This window comes from Sinocyclocheilus anshuiensis, unplaced genomic scaffold, assembly GCF_001515605.1.
Source record: "Sinocyclocheilus anshuiensis isolate Anshui unplaced genomic scaffold, SAMN03320099.WGS_v1.1 scaffold718, whole genome shotgun sequence".
NCBI classification, from domain to species: Eukaryota; Metazoa; Chordata; class Actinopteri; order Cypriniformes; family Cyprinidae; genus Sinocyclocheilus; species Sinocyclocheilus anshuiensis.
The window spans coordinates 2,394,349-2,419,437 of record NW_015546102.1 but is presented as its reverse complement, the minus strand read 5'-3'; the positions used below and the strand labels follow the sequence as shown (position 1 = coordinate 2,419,437).

General features: G+C 36.6%; 2 protein-coding genes across 2 annotated transcripts in view; both read right to left on the bottom strand.

Annotated features, from left to right (window-relative positions):
- Positions 1 to 902: 902 nt before the first annotated feature.
- LOC107700521 (noelin-3-like) lies at positions 903 to 7,351 on the bottom strand. Its single transcript, XM_016502201.1, has 6 exons — positions 7,278 to 7,351; positions 4,311 to 4,454; positions 3,566 to 3,721; positions 2,968 to 3,187; positions 2,728 to 2,834; positions 903 to 1,746 (listed from the first exon to the last, which is right to left on the bottom strand). Exons 1-6 carry the CDS (start codon positions 7,344 to 7,346, stop codon positions 1,069 to 1,071), a joined length of 1,374 nt encoding a protein of 457 aa, XP_016357687.1. The 5' UTR covers positions 7,347 to 7,351; the 3' UTR covers positions 903 to 1,068.
- Positions 7,352 to 18,759: 11,408 nt separating this feature from the next.
- The window catches only part of LOC107700498 (collagen alpha-1(XI) chain-like), an 81,598-nt gene continuing 75,268 nt past the window's right edge, over positions 18,760 to 25,089 (bottom strand). Inside the window, exons 46-57 of the mRNA XM_016502171.1 lie at positions 24,950 to 25,057; positions 24,680 to 24,733; positions 24,497 to 24,550; positions 23,414 to 23,521; positions 23,224 to 23,277; positions 22,760 to 22,795; positions 22,614 to 22,667; positions 22,217 to 22,466; positions 21,924 to 22,036; positions 21,744 to 21,812; positions 20,990 to 21,223; positions 18,760 to 19,649 (exon numbers count right to left, since the gene is read on the bottom strand). Of these exons, the coding sequence (XP_016357657.1) occupies positions 19,503 to 19,649; positions 20,990 to 21,223; positions 21,744 to 21,812; positions 21,924 to 22,036; positions 22,217 to 22,466; positions 22,614 to 22,667; positions 22,760 to 22,795; positions 23,224 to 23,277; positions 23,414 to 23,521; positions 24,497 to 24,550; positions 24,680 to 24,733; positions 24,950 to 25,057 (1,281 nt within the window). The 3' untranslated portion in view covers positions 18,760 to 19,502. The remainder of the gene's footprint in view (positions 19,650 to 20,989; positions 21,224 to 21,743; positions 21,813 to 21,923; positions 22,037 to 22,216; positions 22,467 to 22,613; positions 22,668 to 22,759; positions 22,796 to 23,223; positions 23,278 to 23,413; positions 23,522 to 24,496; positions 24,551 to 24,679; positions 24,734 to 24,949; positions 25,058 to 25,089) is intronic.

The following is a 25,089-nucleotide window of genomic DNA, read 5'->3' as shown; positions in this document are numbered from 1 at the left end:
AACTGGGAACCAAACAATATTGGAGCCCATTGATTTCCATTGTGTAGATATTGTTCCCAAAATACAGAGTTCTGGCATGAAACTCTAGAGGGCGCAGTCCGATAGGTCTAACTTAATCTGACCTAATGACATCATTATCACATGGCACAGCTGACTGGTTCTCTCCTGTATCGGCAGCCAATGAGCTTGCTGCTCAACATTCAAATAGATGACTAGTGCTTGCCGTAGCAGTTGCAGCTTGCTTCAGAAACCCTCCACCTTCCCCAGCTCCACCTGTATAGATCTGCTACGAGGGGATTCGTGTATGCTATATGGGGGTTATTCATGTATGTTATATTTGCAGCAGCAATATTTCTTACATGCTCACAGCAGCATGTTGTGGATGTATTGGCAGTAGCAAGTCTCGGTACTTGCTCTGCCGCAGCCGCAGCAACCGCAGAGTAGCAGATCTATTCCGCCAAGGCCAAATACATTAACATTGTCATGTACATTACCATGCCAATCCCTCCGCGAGTTGTCATGACAGAAATATCTCTTTTGGTGTTCCACAGAAAAAGAAAGCCATAAAGTTTTGGAACAATACAAAGATGAGTAAATAATGACCAATGTTTATTTTTGGGTGAACAATTCCTTTAAATGTCAGTCATAAAAAGAGCTGAAAAATATGTTCTTACTCTTCTAAACAATCGACAAGCTAAAACTAAGAAACAATTTGATAACTCAGTATGTAATGTCCATAATAAGGATTTTTTATTGAATGTTTCTAAGTTTCTAGTTGAAAGTGTTACATTCTTTGCAGAATCGAGTATTATAGCTGAACATCACTGCTACGCACTGGAAGTTGCACAAACAACATTTAAATAGAGCTTTAAAAGTCCATGAATATCTTTATCTGAGGCCGAGTTTGAGTTTAATCATGATTGTTTTACAAATGGAGGAGTGTAATGCTGACTGACATCTCCAGAGGCACTCATCTTTTGATTGAAATATATAAAAGCCATTATTTCACAGCAATACTACGGCGATTACAGATAAGTGTAACTGCAGAATCAAAGTTTTCCTCTCACCTCAGGATTCGTCGTCAGTTTGAATAATGTGGAACAGCGTGACGTTGAACAGTACCTGGTGGCCATTGTTCCAGCCGTAAAGTGCACGATCCCTGGCGTTGTAATCCAGCATGGACATGTGAAAGTATTGGTTATGGATGGGGATGTCCATGTACTCATAGGTAGAGGTTTTGGTGGAATAAGAGTAGTATACCTTAGCACCGGTCAGGTGGGAGTTGGTGATGTACAGCGTGCCGCAGATCATGAAGGACTCACCTGCGTTTCGTTTGGAGTATTCTGTGTTCCAAGAGTTTAGCACCTGGATGGTCAGAGGATCCAGCTGGCTGATCACTATATTCCCTGCATTCTGATTGGTGGCATAGATGGCCCATAAACCGAGTTCATCTGCCATCAGGTCAATGTCGGAGAATCCGCCCCAGGTGTACGGGTAGACGTTGTGGAAGCCGGCGGACTCAAGTGCTCGTTGGGTCATAACCCGGCCACTTTCAAAGCTGTATCTGACAATGATGTTGCTCTGGTATTTGTTGTAATACAGGGAGCCATTGTAGACCATGTGATTAGTTCCCGCCCAGTGGAACGGAAGGTTGTAGGTTCTTGACTCGACCCCAGACACAAAGTCACTTACTGATTTGTACTCACGGACAATCTTGTTGTTTGTATAGCTGTCCATGTACCAGACCTGCATTAGAACATTACAAATGTGACAAATAACATTTGAAACTTGTATTTGTATGCATCATTCAACATATGAAGTTAAACTCCATACAGAAATGGATTTTTATAGATGAACCCTTTAAGACACCTCACCATGAGTTATTCTTCAGCAGAAGTCAGTGTGACATGAAAATGAAACTTAAAATGTAAAAAAAATTGTTTAACAGCTGCATGGAGTGCACAAACCATCATATTGAAGTGAGAAATTATATACATTTATACAGTAAAACTTATATTAACATAGTACAACTATTTTAATACTTTTTAAAATTTGATTTATTTAGTGACAAAGCTGAATTTTCTACATCCATTACTCCAGTCCTCCAGTCCTCAACCTGATATGATCTTTCAGAAATCATTCTAATATTCTGATTTGGTGCTCATTTTTATTAACAATGCTGAAAACAGTTGTGCTGCTTAATTTTTTTTTTTTTTTTGGAAACCATGATACATTTTTTATTTAGAATTATCTGATGATTAGACAGTTCAAAAGAACACCATTAATTACAATTTGGGTAACAACTTCAAGTTTTTATCAATATTAATTCAATATCAATTTAATATGTCCTTGCTGAATACAATAAAATTATAAATTTTGAAGCAAAAAAAACAGATTAAATTATTTATATTAAATTTTAGTTTTATTAATTAATATAAAATAAAAATATGATTAATATTAAATAATTTATATAACATTTTATTTTATGTATTACATTTTTATTTATTTTAATATTAAATTACTGTCTTATATCTTTGTCTCTTTATCTATCTGATTTTTTTTTTGTTGCTTCAAATCAAAGTTTATAAGTTGTGATTGATCTCAGAGCTGGTTGGTTTTGTTCATGTCTTTGACAACTCATTATTTAAGTTTTCTTAAACTAAAAGTTCCTGGAAGAAATGCTGCTGAAAAGTGGGCAAACACTGTGGCATAGTCATAGATTATTACCTTGTTGTTCTTAGGTGAAGCCTGAGGGTCTGTCATCCAAGCTCCAAACCTCGTTCCTGATGTCTTTACAGTGATGGGCCCCGTGATTTTCATCAGCTTACCACAGGCTGACACAATGAAGAATGACAAGTAATGTCAGCTATTATATAAGCATGCCAACACATCTTGAACTTTAAAGGAACACATAACATACTGTATCACACAAGAAAATACCATGAAGTCATGTTGAGTTCAACTCACTGAGTTTGTTCATACAGTTCCTCAGTCTTCCCTCTAAGCCGAGGACCCTTTGCTGGAGCTCCTCATAATCATACGCTCCTATCTCCTCCTGGATAGCAGTCAGCACCAGAGACAGGTTCCTGATCTCCTCCTTGAACTGGGAAATGAGTGTGGCGTCAGTCTTGTACTGCTCCAGCACTGGAATCAGTGGCTGCAGTTCGTTCATCTTCCCCTTCAGCTCCTGCAAAACCAGACAGACATTTAAATAAAAATCACATGAGGAGAGATTTGCTTACATTAACAGAAGCAGATGCAAGAGCACGGCACTGCTTTTCTGGTTAACAGCAAGACTCTCTGAACAATGACATGTTAGACCAAAATGATATTTCGGGTTGGAAATAAAACATGACCTTTAGAGGTTTACAGGATTTCCAGCAATGCTGAACTGCGTGTGGCCTTTTAAAACGTTTGTGAAGGATAAAGACGAGAAGCTTTTAAGTGGGATTTGATTCTTCATTCTTGGAGAGTAATGGCAAGAATGTGGCTCTTTCAAACCGTTCTGTTCGTATGAGAAAGGAGCATTGATTTTCTCTGAGGCATGACTTTAATGGTAGCCCACCTGAAAGTTTTTAGTCAATAATGTTCTTCGGTTCGACTCGATTTGTCTGAACTTTGATCGGAGTCCTTTCATCTGGCTCTCCATTTTCATGACATACTGGAAGTCCCTCTGGGTCCTCAGGTTCAGCACTTCGATTGATTGCGACATGTTCTGAATCTTAAGAGAGGAAGATGGGCCGAAATGAAGTTAGGATCCATTAATCATACTTTGAACTGCAAAAAGGAAGATGCGATAGATTTAAATGATATTTTCAACTGGAGTAAATCAGCCCTGACACCATGTCTCCAAGGATTTCTGCATTTCCATAATTCCACTTAACGCAACCCAAGCAAAGACGGAAAGATCTTAGAGACATACCACCGCTGACACATTTAAAACAGGACAAAAAATGAGACTATGAATCGGTTAACCCTATTACTTCCTTCACTAGCATCCACCAAACAAAGAAAGACACAAATGGGCCGATAACTATTGCAGAATTTTTACAGTAACAGAGAAGAAAAGCGTAGGAAGTAGAAACAAGAGGGGGCCTAAAACACCCTTCAGGCCTTTTTGCATTACCGTCATCTTTATGCTCCTCCACAATCATCTGGAGAGAAGCCCGTGGCATTCTTAATAGATGACAATGGCGCGCAGTCGAGCATAATGCTTTCAAATTGCTAAAATGAGAGCTTTTGTTATCTAAACCAGATCTCAATATAAAGCGACTTTAGAGTTCTCAGACACACATTATGTGCACACACACCTTCTCCAGTAGCTGGCGGAGCTGTCTGCTCTTTGCGTCTCTGGAGCACAAGTTCTGTTCTGGTGCCACCACCGTACAGATGCAGCGGCCGTCGGCATCCTGCGCTGAACTGTACACCTGCCAGCCTTCCTTTGGTCTGATGGTCTGTACACAAATACACACAGGCATGCATGGCATATCTTGGTGTCTTTTGTTTACAATTTAAAATTCTAAATGACATTCTTAATGCAATGAATTTTAATGACATGTAATGCGACATAATCTGATTTTCATGCCTCAAGCATGCTTTAAGCAGCAGAGCGATACTGAAATGTGGATATTTAGTGAGAACTACAATAAACTTGCATGGCACATTATTCATTTTATTATGCTTTTTCAGTTTCTAACTTATTACATTTGTTATATGGAGAGATGATTGAGTAAATATGCATATCATTTGTTTTGTGTGTAAATCTGGGGAGTCTATGTTTTTGATAAAATTAATAGCCTGCCTCAAATTTCTTTGATTCCACAAGCATGGCTCTCATTTATTATGTCCAGCTATCTAGGTAAAATGATTTTAAAGAAATAGTTAACCCCAAACTTTTGCTGAAAATGTACAGTGAGTAAATCAGGCCATCCATTCATCAGAAAAGATTTGGAGAAATGTAGCCTTACATCACTTGTTGACCAATGGATCCTCTGTAGTGAATGGGTGCCGTCAGAATCAGAGTTCAAACAGCTGATGAAAACATCACAATAATCCACAAGACTTGAGTCCATCAATTAAAATCATGTTAACTGAGAAGCTGTGTTTGTAAGACACAAATCAAAAATAAGACATTTTTAACTTCAAACTGCTGCTTCTGGTTAAATGCATGATATTGATTTCTCCGGAGAAAAAGTAATCTCAGCTGAATCAGGAGAGAAATATACGTAGAACAAGCACAGTTTGCAAACATAAACAGCCCAAACCAGCAACAAAACAAACATGTTGGTGGATTTTGATTTGCGTGTACAACAGAAGATTAACTTTTTCACTGGAGGAAATATTATTATGGATTATGGATTAAGTAAAAATCACCTTAACAATGGATAATGGATGCAGCTTTTCGCTTCACACATTAATTGCTGGACTGGACTCCAGTGAGTGATGTGATGTTTTTATCAGCTGTTTGAACTCTGATTCTGACGACACCCATTCACTACTGAGGATCCATTGATGAGCAAGTGATGCAATGCTAAATTTCTCCAAATCTGTTCTGATAAAGGAACAAACTCATCTACATCTTGAGATGACCTGAGGGTGAGTAAATTTTCAGCAAACTTTCATTTTTGGGTGAACTATTCCTTTAACTCTTTGTCTCTGACTCTATAAGACTCTATATGGCTTCATTTGAAATCATATAATAAAATCACAGGAGAAATATCATGCAGTTACTGTGTATTCCACTGAATATTCATTTCAATTCACACTGATTGATCAGAATTCTGAAAGCAATTCAAGCACACGCCACTAAAATATGGCAGGCCATAAATAGCATGATTTGACGACAAATAGCACCCCGTCGGAACACCTTCATGATAAAGCCTCTCTCTGCATTCATCCCCCAAAATTTCCCTAGATTGTCTGCAACAATAGAGGCGCTTTGTAAACACCCACATTCATTTTTTCCACTCTCGCAGTGGGCTCTGAAAGGCCGGCTCTGGGGACTAGCCTTTTACAGGCGAGCTGAAAAAGAGAGTTCTTTACACACTCTGGCACACTTCCTGATGCTGCTGCAACTAACAACTAACTGCAATTTCAGCAAATTGTAACATATCCGAGTTGGATGGGTACTTCCTGCTAGTTTACTGCCATTATGAAATATGAGCAGAGGGATTCTGCTCCTCAAATAAGACCTGCAGCTGGGTTTATTAAGACTGGATGAGAGATCCTCATGACACTTTCACTGATACTACGGATTTCTTTTATTTCCGGTCACAAATTGCATGAAATTCATGCAGTTATTTGGATGTCACATGACAAATAATTGGCCGTGCCTCAACGATGCAGATCTGATCTTGACCCAGTGCTAAAATAGACCCATTAGGCATTGAGTACAGATTAATAGTAGTGCTGAGAATAGACTCTGAACACTGAGGAAGAAAAAACATTTGCTAATTTAAACATTTTATCACTGCCATATACTGTAGATTACTAACGAACTCTCAATTTAACAAAATACATTAATACTATATTAGTATAACAATACTTTAAATTAGGTAAAAATTGACTTAAAATGTATTGCAATGTCCATTTTGTGTACATAAAGTACTACTGCATGTAATTATAAGTTACTCCTACTGTAGTAAACAGCCATCTTAATTGGTTTTACAGTGTAAACCATAATATATTCTAGTATTATAGTTGTAATAGTTTGGAGAAATGAAACAGTGTGGAGAAAATGCAAATCTCATTTCAACACAACATGTACATGAACATGTACACAATACACTGTATCACATGCTTTATATTTTAATGCAAATATATGTAGCATTTAACGAAACACTAGACACTTTATATAAAATGTGAAATAAACCCATTCAAAGCCAATTCTCAATACAGGCGGATGTTTACAACAGCAGAAATAATGCACAATAGACATTAATAATTTAATGAACAATAGCACATTCGCTATAATAAAAAGGTCTAAATATATTATTTGTGACCATTGTACTGCAATCATAGAGGAAGTTATAGAAAATGACTTTTCCGCTTCTGAATCACATTTTTAAAGTATCCCAAATCTATCAGGATTTTAACCCAGTTTAGGTTTTATTGCATGTCTTTTCTCTTTCTCTGAGTTTGCCATTAAAAGGATATTATCGCATAAGTAGAGCTCACTAAACACATTGCTGTCGTTTATCCCTTTGCAGATATCCCGTTCCTATGACTCAGACATGTCAAGTTTGTGTCAGGAAGTCAGGAAGGTGCGCAGCACTCACCGCGGAAGGGCAGTAGCCGAGCAGAGCGAGAAAACACAGCGGTTTCAGCACCACGAACAGCGCCCGCATTCTGCCTCCAGTCTCCGTCTCTCTTCCAACTTGCTTCACTCTTCGATGTTTCAGATCGAGCTTCTTGTCAGTATCTTGGGATCGGAGACCCTAGATAGAGCTGCTGAAAGTGCGTGCGCTGTCATCGTCGCTCCGGGCGCAGAAAAGTTTGAGAGATGTGTGGAGACACTCAGCGGATATTACATCATTACAGCATTTCTGTGCGGGGTTACTCATTCATTACCCGAACTAAAATATATCAAGTTACCAAGAGTAACTTAAAGAGATAAAATCACGACTTTTATAGCTGTACAATGTCAATAAAGATTAAACATAATCAAAATGTCCATTCGATGTTGCTCACTATAGGGATAGAAATCGTAAAGAATCGAACGATTCTGTTTCCTAAAAAAAATACAATTAAAGATTATTTTAGAAATTTAGAAGAAAATATTTTTGGAATTAAGAATTGCGATTTAATTGTATCTTTTTAACGTGACTTAAATGTAATAAAATCGGTCATAACTAAGTTATGAAACAAAAAGGTGGTAACATCATTCATGTTTTTTAAACCACCAGTGATTACAGCAAAACACATAATGTGTATCTTTCGTTCCACATTGTTATGCGAACAACCATTCAGTAACTTACAAGGCTATACCAATTTCGGCTTTATTTCCAGTAACAAATAACTAATATGCCTATCTTGTGGTCTATTAAGTGACTCAGATTCAGAATTCAGTAATTGCCCAACTAAAGGTTCACACTAAGAACAACAATTATTAGGATAATAACTATTAAGTTTGCATAGAATGCTGAAGTCCACCCCACACGTCTTGGTTCAGTGGCGTCTATTCACCAAAAGCCAAGGTATGGCGAACTTCAATGACGTCATCAGATTCCTTCAACGTGACAATAACTGTGTGTGGTGCGTCCAAAGATGAATCACATACAGCCTAGCTTTGATCATTACACAGCAAATGGGAATAAACCACTTTAAAGTATTATAGCTACTTTTCATGGAAGTTCCAGTAGCCACATTTTTTCCCCCAACACTTTAAGCTCAAAAGACTGAATATTATCCTATTTTCAATGTGATGACCAAAACCCATTTTTTAGTTAATCCTTCAAAGGCTAAAATTTTCAGGATGTAAAACTAACACTTTTATTTTAAAATTATAAAGACGTAAAATTACCAATACAACCAGTACATGGATTTTTTTTATAACATTAAAAATCTATTTTTGTCACTTTTTGTACTGAAGTATGAAGTATATTAGGAAAGGTCACAAAGTCTCAAGAAAAAACTTTTTCTTTCTCAAATTGTGAATGAAATGAGACAGCGAGAGAAGAGCGCTTTCTTTATAATAACTGAAGCTGTCAGTCAGTTCAGTGCAAACTCGTTGAGTGCGAAAACTGTTAATCAATGTGACTAAACTTCACAATGAAACTTTTATATACATCGTATATCCACTTGGTTATAATGAGTTAAAACCCATATCCAGCCTTTTCAGATAGGATACTTAGCAGCTGATGAACGATAAAAACACTGACAGCCAATAAAAATCCATTCTTATTTGGGGAGCTTGAGCATTTAAATCTGCAGCAGTGCATGCTTATAATAAACAGAACATTTAGAAACATTAAGTCTAGAAAACTTAAAAATACAAATAATGTATTTTGAAATATGAATATAAATAAAAAAAGGTAAAAAATATAGTTGCATGACATTTCTATTTTATTGTGTATTAATGTACAGCACTATAATAGTAGGAAAGGTAAACTGAAGGTAGCCTAATGTAAAATGTTGCCTCACAATTGCTGTATACATTATTAACCAGGAAAACAAGCATATCATCTACAGACCTGCATATGCTAAAATTGCCTCATCAGAAGTTGGAGCATAAACTTCACTGTGCCTCTGCTCACGTTCTCAATTAGTTGCTTGGCAACATGTGTGGTTAGTCTGTCCTTTTTTTAGAGGTAGGCTTCTGTCTTTATCTGCTCCTTTATCAAAAGAGAAAGCCTTTTTTACTTAAGTGTCATACCAGTTTATAGTCAATGTCAGTGAAATCACACTCATTTACACTGTAAAAAATGTTCACCCCTTTCAACTTAAAAACGTAAGTTTTGTGGCTGCCTTAAAATTTTAAGTTAAATCAACTTAAAAGTACAAGTCATTTCAACTCACTAATTTAAATCTTGCCTAGTGCTGAATTGTTTTATTGAAGTTCATTTGACTTTACAATATTTGCTGTTTCAACTTAAGTTCAAAATGTTTAACATTCATTTTCTAGTTATGATAATGTAAACTTTATTTTAGACCCAGATAAAAAAAATATACTACAGCATTTGTTTGAAACATTACATTAAACTGACTTATAAAAAAAAGTTGAAATTGCTTAAATTATTTTTATGAGTTAAAGTAACTTAAAAACATAAGTTGTCATGGCTTTTTCATCATATCATTTTTTACAGTGTAGAGACATTACTGAACAATTAAAAATAAGTTGGCTTTGAATGATGCAAGCAGTCATTTTAATACAGTAATGCTTCACTGAAACCTGACGGCACCAGCTGGGGCCAGAAACAAATGCCGGGATAAGCAGGGCATCTCTGTGTTCATAGGTATCATGTTAGGTATCCATTTGATGTTTGGTTTAATTAACTTAGCGGCATGTAATGGCAAGTTTTACCCAAGTGCAGCAATAATACACATCAAAGTCCCTTTAAATGGTTATTATTGTATAGACAAGGACATATGAGTATACTTTAAAAACCTGGTCTCCTTTATTGCAGAAGCTGCAGGAGTCACCTTGGTCTTTCCAGGAGGTGCCCACCACCCCGAGCACACATCAATCTAGCTATGTATCAAAGCTCAAAGCAGCTGCAGACAGACATCTCAGAGACTGTCTTCATACCGCAAGCCAACATATGTCAACGAGTAGAGAGAGAGAGAGAGAGAGAGAGAGAGAGAGAGAGAGAGAGAAATCAATAACCATGCCCTAAGCAGTTATCTTTCTCATTATTCTATGCATATACATACAGGCAGATTTTTAACATTTGGATAGAAAAAAGGATGAAATGTGAACTAGAAAAAATACAGTCAGCCAGTCATTATTGCTAAATAAACCTTGTCAGAGAAAGTTTTCTTTTGCATAAGGCACGGTTGACTGTACATTATCCCGCTTACACAGCTACTCATCAAATAAATATATAAAAACATGAAATATTGATCTTGAAATTATATATTAGGCCTGTCTTAAAGCGTTCACTAATAAGCTACAATGTACAAAAACTTACTATCTGTACCTTCTGGATCCATTGCAGTGAATGGGTGCCGTCAGAATGAGAGTCCACACACCTGATAAAAACATCACAATAATCCACACGACTCCAGTCCATCAATTAACGTCTAGTGAAGTGTAAAGCTGCGTGTTTGTAAGAAACAAATACATCACGTCCATAATCTAATAACGCTTTCTCCAGTGAAAAAGTCTATCCCTCCCCAAAATCTACTGACATAACCATTTTCATTTGTAAACAGTGTTTGATCTGTACATATTTCTTTTTTGATTCAGACTGGAGAAAGCAATATTATGGATAGAGAGGACTCACATTTTAGCCAGAAGTGATCGTTTAAAGGTAAAAACATCTTAATGATAGATTTATTTCTTACAAACGTGCAGCTTTCCACTTCACATTTGCATTTACTGATGGACTGGAGTCATGTGGATTGCTTGTGGATTATTGTGATGTTTTTTTATCGGCTGGTTCATTAGTGAGCGAGGGATGTAGAGCTCCATTTCTCCAAATCTGTTCCAATGAAACTAACTGACATCTTGGATGGCCTGAGGGTGACTACATTTTCAGCAAATTTTCATTTTGGGGTGAACTATTCCTTTAAAACCCTGAAAGGCATTGACTGAGACAATAGATGGCACCAGTTGTGTTTGTATGAAACAAGAGGGAGCAAGACGTTTGTGGTGTGAGATGAGAGACATGTAAGTAGTGCCGGTTTCAGTTACCCAGCTCAGTGTTCATATGGACAACTGTGATATCAGGAAATGGATAGCGTGACTGACAATTAATAATGAAGTATTCCATTGAGCTGTGTACTAATAGCTATAATCAATATAAATTGTGAATTTACAAAATAATAAAAGCTGTTAACCCGTGAAGTCACTTGTCCTAGAAAGCACTTAGAAGCTCACACAAAAATCACTTTCAAAGCAGCTTTCTTTTTTGTCAATGTGGCGAATCCACAGGCGCTCGACACGTGCACAGTATATTTGTCTTTCTACTCATTTAAACTAGTTTTGCACAATCTCTTAACCCTCTCACACAAGCGCATGTTAAAGCGGGTGTCTTGTTGTTGCTGTCTCAAGTAATTTGTTGTTATGCCATCTTCACTGTTTTTTCTGTCTGTAAAACTATGGCCTGGGCTAGTGTTATAACTAGGCAATTATGAGAAAAAAAGTCAGAACTGTGTGATAACTCAGATAATTCTGAACTCAGAATTGCAAGATATTAAAGGGATAGTTCACCCCAAAATGAAAATTACCCCATGATTGACTCACCCTCAAGCCATCCTAGGTTGTATATGATTTTCTTATTTCTTTTTAATAAAGGCCTTCAGAAGTGAATCGATGCGAAAAATATCCATATTTAAAACTTTAATTCGCAATTAACTCTAAGATGAATTTGGGGAAGAAAAGTCAGAATCGTTAGAAGAAAAGTTACCTTTTTACTCACAATCACCTTTTTATTCCGTGGTGGAAATAAAACACACACACACACACACACACACACACACACACACAGACAACGAAAAACACACTGAATTGTGAGATCGCCTTTTTCTCTCATAATTCAGAGAAGAAGAAAAAGCCAGAATTGTGAGACATAAACTTGGAATTTTGAGAAATTGCGAGAACTGCAAGAAAAAAAGTCGTAATTGTGAGATAAACAGTCACAATTATTTTATTTGATCTTATTCTATCCAAATTAGATTTTGTTGTATCCTGTGGTGGAAACAGGCTTCCATACAGCACTTAAGCAAGCTGAGCATACACTGAAAAATCTGCATACAGTATGCGCATTTTATGCTAATAATGAAATTTACAGTATGCCACGTGCACTCTACGCATACCCTGGCGTATGTGTAAAAACCGAAGTATACTTTGTATTTATATGACGCCTTAAGTGAGTTTTCAGTCTCTTTATTTAAATTGTTCAGTCTTCAGTCTGAGTCTTCAGGGCATGTTTTCTTTTTAAGAAGAAAGGGACTTTCATCCAAATACTGCGGAAGATAAAAGTCTGATGGTGTTTCATTGTGTACTGAATAAACGGTCTCTTCTCTGACACCTGTTTGATTGCGAGAGCAGTGCTGAGGTTGCACAGGTGCGAGCGCAGGACATTTGCTTCCCTTATCACTAATGGCCTGGTTACCTTTGATATGCTTCATGTTGTAGTGGCTTCAGAAAAGCACAAAAAGAATTTGAATGAAAAGACTGTGAATAAAAGAGTGAGAAAAACGGAGAAAGAGGCCACCACACGCTGAGACACTGACCCAGCAGGCTGCAATGTGCGTTGCCTGAATCATGCTAACACATTAACTCTGGGCACGTTTGTGTCTGGCATCTGGCCACAGCTGCTGCCTGCTAGAGCTCTGAATGAAAGGTGTTCCCAACAGGAATGGGATGCCAGACACACACAGGCATACAACACACCCACATGCACACATACAAAAACAGAACATTTACGAAGAGACGTTATTCATGAGCTGGAGCGGCTCACCAGTCATTACTCAGACAGGAGCTGTCTCAATAAAGGCAAATAAGCTTTGCTGATTTATTTTGGACACTTAGGCACATCAAACATGGAGGCGGCAGGGAAGCCAACGATAATGGACTTTCTGCTCATGGAACATTTGGCTATAACTCCATTTTCATTTTCATATTACTATCGCTGTGCTCTCCCAGTAAAGCTTTGCATGTGGTATGCTGTATTTAACTTAATCCATGTGGTATTGTTGAACCAGTCAACACCCAAAAAAGCATTACAAGAAAGAATACAAAATAAGATTTTATTTGTATTTTTTTAAGAATTAATGGGCATGATGAACACAAACAAGATTTAAGCCTCTGTCAGAAATTTGTCTCCTGTGAAATGAGTTAACTGTAAAATAGATCAGCTATGACTAAATAGAAAATGTGATGATGATTAAATAAGTTCTGGATCTGGATAAGAGCAGTGACTCACAGCGGACAAATAAACATTTTTGTCATGTGTAGTTGCTCATCATTTGCACCTTTCTCCTCCTTCAAATCTGTCATTCCCTGGCTCTTTTTCTCACTCTGTTTGACTATATCGTTTTTGAATTATGTGTTCATATATTCTTTTTGGTTGTCTGTGGCAACTTTGTCACATGCGTAATAAGTGCATAATTTTTCTTAACAATTACATTAAACCATTATCCCATGCATACCCTACCATTCAAAATCTAGGGTCAGTAATATCTTTTTTTTTTATTAATATTTTTATTTAGCAGGAATGCAGTACATTGATTTAAAGTAAAAGTAAAAACATTTTTAATGATACAAATGAGTTCTATTCAAAATAACTGCTGTTCTTTTGAACTCTCTATTAATCAAAATATCCTGAAAAATTGTTAAAAATATGAAATAATTATAGACATTTTAGTTGATATGGCAAGTTACTTTGTCTTTTTTTGCTCCGTAACAGAAATAGTTTCAAGAGAAGCCACTGTAGAATGAACTGTTGTCTCTGAGCAACACACAGTAGTGGTGTTTAATTACTGAATGAAGCAGTGTTGATTCCAATCACTTGCACATAAAGACAGCTATTTGTCTCCATTTACTGGCATAACCATGTACCCAAAGAGAGATAATAGATTGTGAATATAGTCAAGATCGAAAGGGCTGCAGTACCTTTAGCTGTGACTATATTCTACAATACAGATTTAGCTAATTTCTTTTATAAAAATATTAAGCACACTTTTTAAGCAAATTCATTATTATTGTGATGTAGGCATTATGGTTCTACTCAGTATGTTAGGCACATGTGCCTAAGATTTATCTCACTGGTTCAAGGATAAAGACTTCTGAAAGTTGAATCTTTGAGGACATTGACAATCACTTTTATAAAGTGATCAAGTACCTTTGAAGTTTGGAAGGAATGAATAATGCAATAAAGGTATTTCAAGGCAATCATTCACAAGTAGCTGTCAGGAACTTTTGATGTAACATCTTTCTGTATTAAACTTAAGCATTCTGAGTACTAGGTCCGCACAGATTACACTGATGCTTTTTATAGAGTGTTCAAACAACTCAAGAGGATGATAGCAGAGTTTTCTTTTCTTTTTCTCTTTCTACGAGCAAAAACAGTTGGCTACTGATCAGTCCTTTTTATCAAGAGTTACACTGTTTTGTGGTGGCTAACGGAAACAAAAAACAAACAAACAATTAAAAAACAGCTTGTATATACTAATCACAAAAACAAGGTGTTAATGAAAATTATGAAACCCAAGCAGAATCCCAAACAAGCAAAGTCATGGAAGCAAACTTTTTGTCAGTTTTACTAGAGAATATTATTTCTGGACATATATGTTGACATGCTTTAATGTTCAAAAAACACATTATTTTTCAAATACTGTACATTATCGTAGGTCCTCTATGCCCCGCCTCTCTCAAACACGTTTTCAACAAAGCCCCCTCCTTTGACAAGCGCAGTCTGCTCTGATTGGCCAGCTGACCCAGTGCATTGTGATTGTTTTTTTTTTTTTTAAATAGCCTTTGTGCACAGCCTGCCTTGTACTCTTCTAGGTTCAAAAAACTCGTCCATAAAATGCGTTGCACAAATTCGAACATCTGGGTTTTGCTGTTCTGTTGTAAATAAATCTTAACCAATGATTCCTAATTGCATCTACTTCCGGAAGGTCAAATAAAGTGATTTTGCTTTCGCACTGAAACACAGCGTCTCCCTGACATGGCTGCATCAACAGTACTGCTGTTCCTGAAACCACGCCTTCTTTCTTTGCGTGTGCACTTGGGCGGCATTATTTCCACATAGTGACGTAGACATGTGGGGGCGTGTTAGAACGAGCCATTTTAGGTAGGCGTGGTTGACTCTTAACTTTTATAAAGAATATCTCTTTGGATTTGAGACTTTAGTCTTTGCAACTTTACAGATCTTCTTTATGCACCAAGAGCTTGTAACACTCCAAAGAGAAAGGAAAACTTGAAATCGCATCATATGGCCCCTTCAATGCATTGTGATCATTTTAAAGCCACAGTACTCTATTTCCAAGGCTAATAATAAAAATATTGACAAAAATGTATTTAAAACAAATCCAAAGTCTTAACATGACAATAAATTTACATGACAGATAAATACACTAACTTACATAGACTTAATCTGATAAGCAATTTCAGTCTTAGCTGATCATCTTTGGCAGCTTCTGTAATGATGCGCTAATGTTCTTCTGAATACATTTTAATACAAGTCACTATAGTTGAGCTATATCTGATCTGTTAGCCTTACATTTACTTTTAACAGAAATAAAATGCTCAGTCTTACTAATATCCCTACTCCTATTACTCTTTGCTCTTTAACTTATTTCATACTGTAAGTGTTTTGTTTGTAGTTAGTATGCTTCCAGATTTAGTCATTATTAATATGATTATTTGCACAGGTAAAACTGTATTTAGCACTGTAGAATTACATTGCTCTTTGCACATCAGTGTTTTTTTTGACAGAAGGATGACCTCAAGCTATTCAAATTCAATTACACCATAAATCATCCATCAAAGGGCACAAAAGGCAAAAGAGAAGAACTACAGTGAAAGCTGATGCAACGCCAGGTCCTTGAATGTACCTCTGTAATTCAATTACTGTTTTTCTAGAAGTACAGTTTAAATTCAGAGCAGCTGTGCACATGCTACTGTACTGACTCCTGATTGATGAATATTATCATGAAATCACTGACCCCTCTTCAGGAATATAGGTAGTTGTTTTCAGATGCCAGCCGTCATGTTTTTAGTCATTCATACACTGCATAGGTTTTTTTTTTTAAATATATTTTTATGGAGATTACTGGGGAGAATCTCCATTTGTATGTACCATTGGGAATTATTAGCTATATTTAATTTGGGTACAGAAGTCATGTAACATTTACATCTCAATGACTGAAAACCACCATTATAAAACTGATAGTTCTGGTCCTTGATTCTGATTGGCTGAGCCACGTTCGAAGCTGTTGTAAATTACTCTACAAACATACACCTTTGTTTGATTTTTTTTGTCTGTTGCTTGGCAACCACTTTGTTGCAACCACAACTGATTAATATCATTACACTTTATTTGTTCTGTTATATTTTGTGAAACCATACTACGTATATGGAATAACCATTTTATAAAAGCAATAAGCCCTGTGAAGCCGTGATTTACAGTGAATTTATCCGCTTCGCGTCATGCCTAACAATGCCCCGTAGCTGTTATAAAATCACTGTAAACCACTTAGGGGCTTATTGGGGCTTATTGCTTTATTTTAAAATTCCCTGATATTTCTATATTCTAAATTTGCTAATGTAATGGTAAAGTGTGTGATTTTGTTGATATTAAAAAATGTCATTTGTGGGTCAGTTCGCGCAACAAATGTAAATAAACACTGTTGATCAGTGTGGCACTATCGTAACTTAGTTTGCTCTGTTTTTTTCAAGAATCACAAAACAGCATCCTGGAATCAATCAATTGCGTGATTTGGGGGAGGGACAATCGGTTTGTCTGACCAATGGGAGACTAGGTAGGCCTGAAACTTATTTGAGAATCATTTTGCAATTCCGTTCGGTGATGCTAGTGGTACAGAAACTACAGCTTCACCACTATAACACATCTATGTTTTCACATTATAGTTTTGGTTGTAAAGATAGGAAGCCAGGGAGAAAAATAAAGGAAAAATTGAACTAATATACTGCACTCTCCGAGTGATACACAGAGACAGACTGGCTTTTTCTCTTCACCCACAGCCCTTGAAAAGTTTTTTTTTTTTTCATAAAAAATGTGTACTACTTAAACTTTTTGGATTTCTGTAGCCCTTTGTAATCATGTCCTCCGTCGAAACAGATAACAACAAAAACCCTCTCTTCAGAATCAAATTGTTTCCTTACCCCTTTATGAGCTCTACTTCATGCTTTCAGCACTAATATTTTTATCCCAAAAAGTAATTTCCTACCTCAGGCCATTAGTTCAGGGTCGCTAAATGCATGGCTGTTAACATCCAAGGCACTACACATGCAGGTGCTCATAGCCGTGTGTTGCTCATCAGGCCAGTTTCTGCTCCAGCAGCTGAATAATCACTTCTGCATGAGCTGTTCACATATAGCACCATGGCAACATCAGTTATTAAAGAAACTGCAAATCTCTATTCTAGATTTCAGCATCATTCTGTGAGCTTTAAACTACAAGATTTAGTAGAAGATCAACAAGACATGCTTCAAAAACCAAACATGCTTTACATCCAGTGACATTATGGCTTAAATTGTATGATTGATTGATTGATTGAGTGGTTTGGGCAAAACTGAAACAGAGTAGATTATCTACTTGAAATATAATCGACCATTTATTCCAAGTTTTACATAAATTATAAGTATGTTACACAGACGTGTAAGTTCTGAGTCTATTGTCATATATTTGAAGGGTTTTCAGGGACACAGACAGAACCGTAAAAACAATGGAAGCACGTGAAAAAATAAAGCAACCAAAACAAAGCCTGAGCATTACAGAACCACAAAACCTGAACACATTTCAGCACAGAAACTTTAAATATGAAGAATGCAACAAGCTTTTGCACATACAGCACAAAAAAGTGTGACTGAGGAATCACACAGATGTGATTCATACAAACAGTAAACAATTATCAATTTTAATACAATACTGTCCAGAATCTGTTATATCGATGAAAAGCACCTCAAAATAGCTGTTTCTGCTTTAGATCTAGAAGGGGTAATTATAGCAATCACAAAATAACCAAACAAAAGTTTAACAAATAGTCTTTTTTATTTTAAAATTCCCTGCCTCAAATATATAAACTTGATTTTCTAACCAAGGCTCTGTATGTACAGGGTTGAACATCTTTGAATTGGATACGTCTTTTAAGAGATTGAGGTATAGTGTCAAGAAATTCAATCTGACATCATGTTACTTTTCATCAAGTTTCTTTAGCATTGTAGAGTCACTGATTACCACAGCATCATTGCTACCACTTGAGAACAAAAGAAAACTAGTGGAAGACCATTAATCCTTCACTACGTTAGACACGCCCATATATTACTGGACAAAAAAAAAAGGAAACTTCAAGTGCTTAAATTGGTCAATATTTACAAAATGGATACTTTATAATTACAAATCTGGATGGTTTGAAATGCTTGTTTTATTTTATAGTTGGCAGGGACACTTGATTGATTGACATCTTGTGAAGAAATCTGTTGCACTGTTGGTTTTCAAACATGAAAACAACAACAACAACAAAATTCTAGAGAAAATACTCTTGATAGTTATCAATATTTCATCAAATCAATTTTGACGCACATGCAAGATTTAAAGGCAATCATTAAAGAACAGTATTGTACAAAATAATAATTACAGTTTTACCAAAAAAATGCACTTTCAATAGCACCTTAAGTGTTTGGGTGTTTACAACAAGAGCACACCACTGTGGTTGTCTTGCTCAGAGCAGCACCTGGAGGAGGATCTGTAATGGATACAGGGAAAACGGGAAGGAACGGGATTGGGAATTAATTGGATTGGAGCTTGGGGAAGGACTGGGATCAGGAGTAAATGGTGCTCGGATTAAAGTTGGAATGGGACAAAAAACAAGGCTTAAGAGTTCAAGTGGAGAAAAAAAAAAAAAACAAGTTTGGAAAATTGGTAAAGGAATGGGTCCTCCTCCTTCTCCTGAAAGTGCGCCATTGTCCACCAGGTAGTTTGTGTCCTCTTTCTGGTTTATTCCAATTGCAGGCTTCAGTCGTTCGATGAATATTCCATTTCCGATTACACAGTGCGGGTGCTGGTGTGTGTGTTTGTGGCGCAAGGAGGGGGTCTCTTTGGCTGGCCACACTCCTTGACCTTTGCCATAAAGGTAAGAGGGGGTGTCCTTTAGCCGAGGAAGCAGACAGGGCCTACCTCAAAGCCAAACCTTTGACTGGATTCCCCAAAGTCATTCAACATGACATCGATGATAGGCACCTGGTCGATGCGAGGAGTATTAATTTCCATCACAGACTTAGAATATCCCTGCTTCAGCTGAAAGAGAAAGAGATGAATTGTGTTATAAACTGTTTAAGCAGAATTATACAACTGTTAGTTCTGATCATCTAATTTGATTGGACAAGCGGCAAGAGGTTTCACTGAGGTTTCACAGTTTGTATGACTTGTTACTGTTAATGACAACTATTAAAAATAAGTTACATTAATAGAAATAAAACGGAAATAAAATTAAATATAAATATTAGATGAATAACCTAAAACTTGGCAACTTATTCAACATAAGTACTAAAACCATTAAAACTGAAAATAAAAAAATAATTATAATAAATCGAATTAAAAAATGTGTAAAAATATAAAAATAAATGGTGAAATATGAATTAATACTATGTGAAGAGTGAAGAGAATATTCAATACAAACATTATTCTTGCTGTGATAATGTGATGTTGCTTTATTAAAATACAGTATGAATATACAATATGTGATCCTGAACCACAAAACCAGTCTTAAGTCGCTGGGGTATATTTGTAGCAATAGCCAAAAATACACTGTATGGGTCAAAATGATCGATTTTTCTTTTATGCCAAAAATCATTAGGATATTAAGTAAAGATCATGTTCCATGAAGATATTTTGTACATTTCCAACCGTAAATATATCAAAACTTAATTTTTGATTAATAATATGCATTGCTAAGGACTTCATTTGGACAGTTTTAAAGGTGATTTTCTCAATATTTTTTTTTTTTTTTTTCACCCTCAGATTCCAGATTTTCAAATAGTTGTATCTCGGCCAAATATTGTCCTATCATAGCAAACCATACATCAACGGAAAGCTTATTTATGCAGCTTTCAGGTGATGTATAAATCTCAATTTCGAAAAATGTACCCTTATGACTGGTTTTGTGGTCATTTTGTGGTCCAGGGTCATATATATCAGTACATATCGGATATTAGAGTTTTTTTTTTTTTTTTTTTATAAATATATTGGCACCTGCCAATATTAGATGTTTAATTGTACAGCTCATTTCCTCTATTTTTACATTTAGATCACCTTTGCCCTCATCTAATGTTCACTTTAATCAAGTTAATCTTTAATTTCTTTCAAGTTAGTCTTTAAAAGTACACATTTTTAAAGTAGTTAAATATAATTAAAATATCTCAAAATGAATATCCACTTTTTCCTATTTTACATTAAAATGTCGTGATGCCAAAATTCACTTATAGCATTTAAAGCAACTTATTTTATTTACTTTTTTGCACATATAGTTTCATTTATTTAGGCAAAATACAGCATTTTAATATCTACCAATTGTAACATTGGAGCATCCCTAATATACAGTACAGTATAACCAGCAGACTGAACAACAGCACTCTCACCGAGCAGCCATCTGAAAGAACCTTGATGAAGGGGTTGTTGTCATATGACATTTCCTCATCATTAGAGCCCAGGAAGCGCAGCGCCTTGTCATAGTTGTCAGCCTTGGCGTCATACCATGCCACAGACTGATGGCAAATGTATGTGAAGTTCTGCCGGGCAGAAGAGCTGAGCAACTTGAGGAACGTCATCTGGACTGAGGTTATTGAGCTCTCCTCAACATCCACATAAGACAACTGAGACACAGGGAATAGATGGGTCAAACATCTGGCCTAAAGAAGAACTTTCAAAAACTTTTCAAAGTATTGCAGGGATGGAAATCGTTAGGAATTGAATGGTTCTCGTTCCTTGATCTAGTTTACAATTCTTTTAGTACTTTTGAGAAAGAACCTTTTAATACAGGGTTAGGGTTAGATAAAAATACTAAGACTGGTTTAGTAAGCGATTTAAACTGACAACATGAATACAAACCTGATTTTAGTCTTTTAAAAAAAGACTAATTCATTTGCTAACTGAAGCACTGTGAAGTTACCATTCAGGTTGCATTGGCAGAAGAATGCTGACATTTAAGGACAGTTAAAAGAACCCAATTTGATGAAAATAATCCATTTCCGTTTTTTTTTCCAAAAACCATTTTTCCCCACCAGCCCTAAACTACTGTCACTCTTCACGCAATAGAGACATTCATGACCAAATTGCTGAGCTATGATTCAAAGCTTATGAAGTTTATAATGTAAGAGAAAAATGAACACTTACAATTTTTCCACGCTTAAATTCACTGAACCAAGATCCTGGGGACTCCTTTGGCCAGTTTGATATTCTAACCTGGAACAAATGGAAACTGTGATCAAATGATTCCCTAAGATAATACAATTCTTTATTTTTGATTTATATTACTACCAATCATGAGATTTAGCAGAGATGAGTTCCTCTCACCCCTGAGGACTTTTTATCGGGGTAAATGCAAGTTTCTCCTCCTGCAGTGAAGTTACAGTACACTTTGAAGGCATCTCCCATGCATCCCATATTTGGATCGATCCAGTAATGTCCTACAGTCAAAAACATGAATGTTAAAATTCTCTTTTTTGCCCCAGATAAAGAGAGAAGTAACTCTCCAGATCTCTCTTCATCTCTATCTGTTTTATCTTCGATTATTAACTCTTGTTTACCTCAGACAGACTTAACTGACTCTTAACTGCCTTATCTATGCTAAAGTAACTTTCTCTCACCATCAGGGAAGTCTGGCTGGCTGAGCTGCAGGTCTTTGCAGGTTCTGGCTGGGTTATCCTGGGTCCCCAGTGGGAACTTCATGCGTTCAATGTCCTGCTTGAGGGTGTTGAGGGATCCAAACACATCCTCCATTCCCTCCATACCATAATCCATCATTTCCGCTGCTTCGTCATCCTGCATGTCAGGTGACCTCCGCGATTTTTTACTTGTCTGGATGGGGAGGGGCTGAATGATGTCACCAGCTGGGCCCTAGTGATAGAAAATAAAAAAGAAATCGCTGACAATTCTGTAGGGTCGGCTTCATTCCCACTGGAGACATAAGCATGTCAATGTGATTTTCAGCACAGCTCTCAAGACAATCTGATTTATTTTCATGCAATATAAGATTTTTCTTACAGGAGGACCTGGTGGTCCTATCAGGCCAGGGTCTCCCTTCTGGCCAGCTGAACCCTGGGGAAACAGAAAACACCCTTCATTTAAACTGGAACAAAAAAAATTAACCACCTCAATAACCATGTGCAATGGAGAGGTTCAGCACTTACAGTTGATCCTTTGGATCCTTTCTGTCCTTGTGTTCCCTGAAGATAGAGACAACGAGGAAGCCAATTAAGCAAATGTTATTGTGGTTAAATGTCATGTTTACATGCACAATGCATTAACTCGACTGTCACGACTAGAATAAGATTCCTGAAATCTGAATTTTGGGTCATGCACAGCACTTTTCTTTTAATGAATGTAAAAACATTCATACAATTAAAAAAAGAGATCATGAAAAAAAATCATAAAATTATTACATTATTGACCAAAATAATTAAAATTCAGTGGAATAAATGGCAAGAGTGAGCGAGCATCTTCAGGTTTGTCGAAAGAGAATAGTTGACTTTGAACTATAGCAGCTTAATGATAACATATTGCGTAATATTCCTAATAGCTGTGGAGCATATAAATGTCTTTTCAGAAAAAAAAGGTTTGACCAGAAAATAGAGTAAAAAAAAAAACTGCTTACAGGAATACCAGGAGGACCTGGGGGACCGAGGGGACCAGAAGCACCAATGAGACCCTACAGTCAATAAAACAATTCAAAACAGTGCAAAACCAAAACATATTCTTAAATAACAGCATCTATGAGGAGCAGACAAAAGCACACCCAGATTCTGAACTGACTCAGGTGTATGTAAAAAGCACACATCACTCACAGCATCACCCTTGCCTCCACCAAGTCCCTGAGGTCCTTGCAGTCCTCGGTCACCCTTCTCTCCTTGCTCACCGGGAGGACCGATCAGACCAATCAGACCTGGATGACCCTGGACGAGTGAAACAAGTGGAACAATGGCATGCATTATTCAGTAAAAGAACTGATGCAAATCTCAGTGTAAAGGCTGAAATGGCAAACAATTTCTTTTATCATGTATTAAATAGAAGTTATTGTTCTGGATCTTTTGCTACCACAGTCCACAGTGTGTGCAATATAAATCTTATTTAAGGCGCAGAATCTGAGAGGTGCTCAAGTGCTTTAGTTTCTATTCAACACCTGATATTTACAGCCACAGCTACTGTACTTGCCTCTCCAGAATATTAATACTTCACATCTCAGCAGGTCTCCTCTCATAAAACAGATTTACAGATGTATACTGCATTGATTATGTATCGCAGGCAGAGTAACAGTTTAATTATTGTCTGACACTGTATTTAATCTACAGCACTAAGAGCTTGTTTATACCTTGTCATTATGTGAAATAGAGATGCCAGTGAGGCCTGTTGCTCTCACATCTTAAACTTTCAACTGAGCTCAGCATAATTGTAAATATACATAGACAGATTTAGGAAAGGAATATTTAAAGTGTAGAAACTCCTTGGAGACGTTTATGGCATATATATATAATTTATGTTTTTAAAATTTCTTAAGCTCAAAAAGGCAGAATTTTGAGTTTAAGAGAGCAATATTGTGATATATTACTGCAATTTAAATGTAAAAGAACTGTTTTCTATTTGAATGTATTTTATTTCGGTGATGGCAAAGCTGAATTTTCTTCAGACATCTTAGTGTCATATGATCCTTCAGAAAACAATTTAATATGCTGATCTGGTAAAATAGACACACACACACACACACACACACACTTACATACATTATATTTATATATATATATATATATATAACACACACACATGGATATCACAACATTTTCTTACTAAAATTATCTATTGACATGTTCCATTTGCCGTCTTTATTTTTGTGCTTTGGAAAAAGTACTAGTTAAATACTAGTTAAAACATACCTTCTCACCCTTAGTACCAGGGTCACCTTTCAAGCCAGGAAGACCTGGAGGACCCTAGAATGTCAAGACACATAAATGTCACAGTTGTCTTTATGCAGAAAACAAACAAACAAAAAGAAATATACAAGTGACATTCATTAGTTTAAATGAACAACATAATGGTGCCTCATTGTGTCTTCTTACCAATGGTCCAGGAGGACCGTCTTGGCCAGCAGCTCCAGGAAGTCCCTGCTCACCCTGAGAGGGAAGACAGAAACCAGAAGCCCATTAATACATACTATAACAGCAAAAATGAATGCACGACACATATACTCAAATCTACTGACTAGACAAGGAGAGTGATTCAACTTGAAAAGCTTAATTATTCAAATTAAGAGATTCTTGTGTACTATTCTTCTCAGTTAATATAATTACGCAGCAATTTGAACTATATCAGAGTTTCCAAATGCATACCACAGGCCCCGGGATGCCACGTAAGCCTTCAGCTCCAGACTTTCCAGGAGGCCCCTGGGGGCCCACAGGCCCAGTTTTGCCCACTGGTCCTTCAGCACCGGCCTCACCCTGTGTGATGAAAGTAAAATTAAGGGACAATA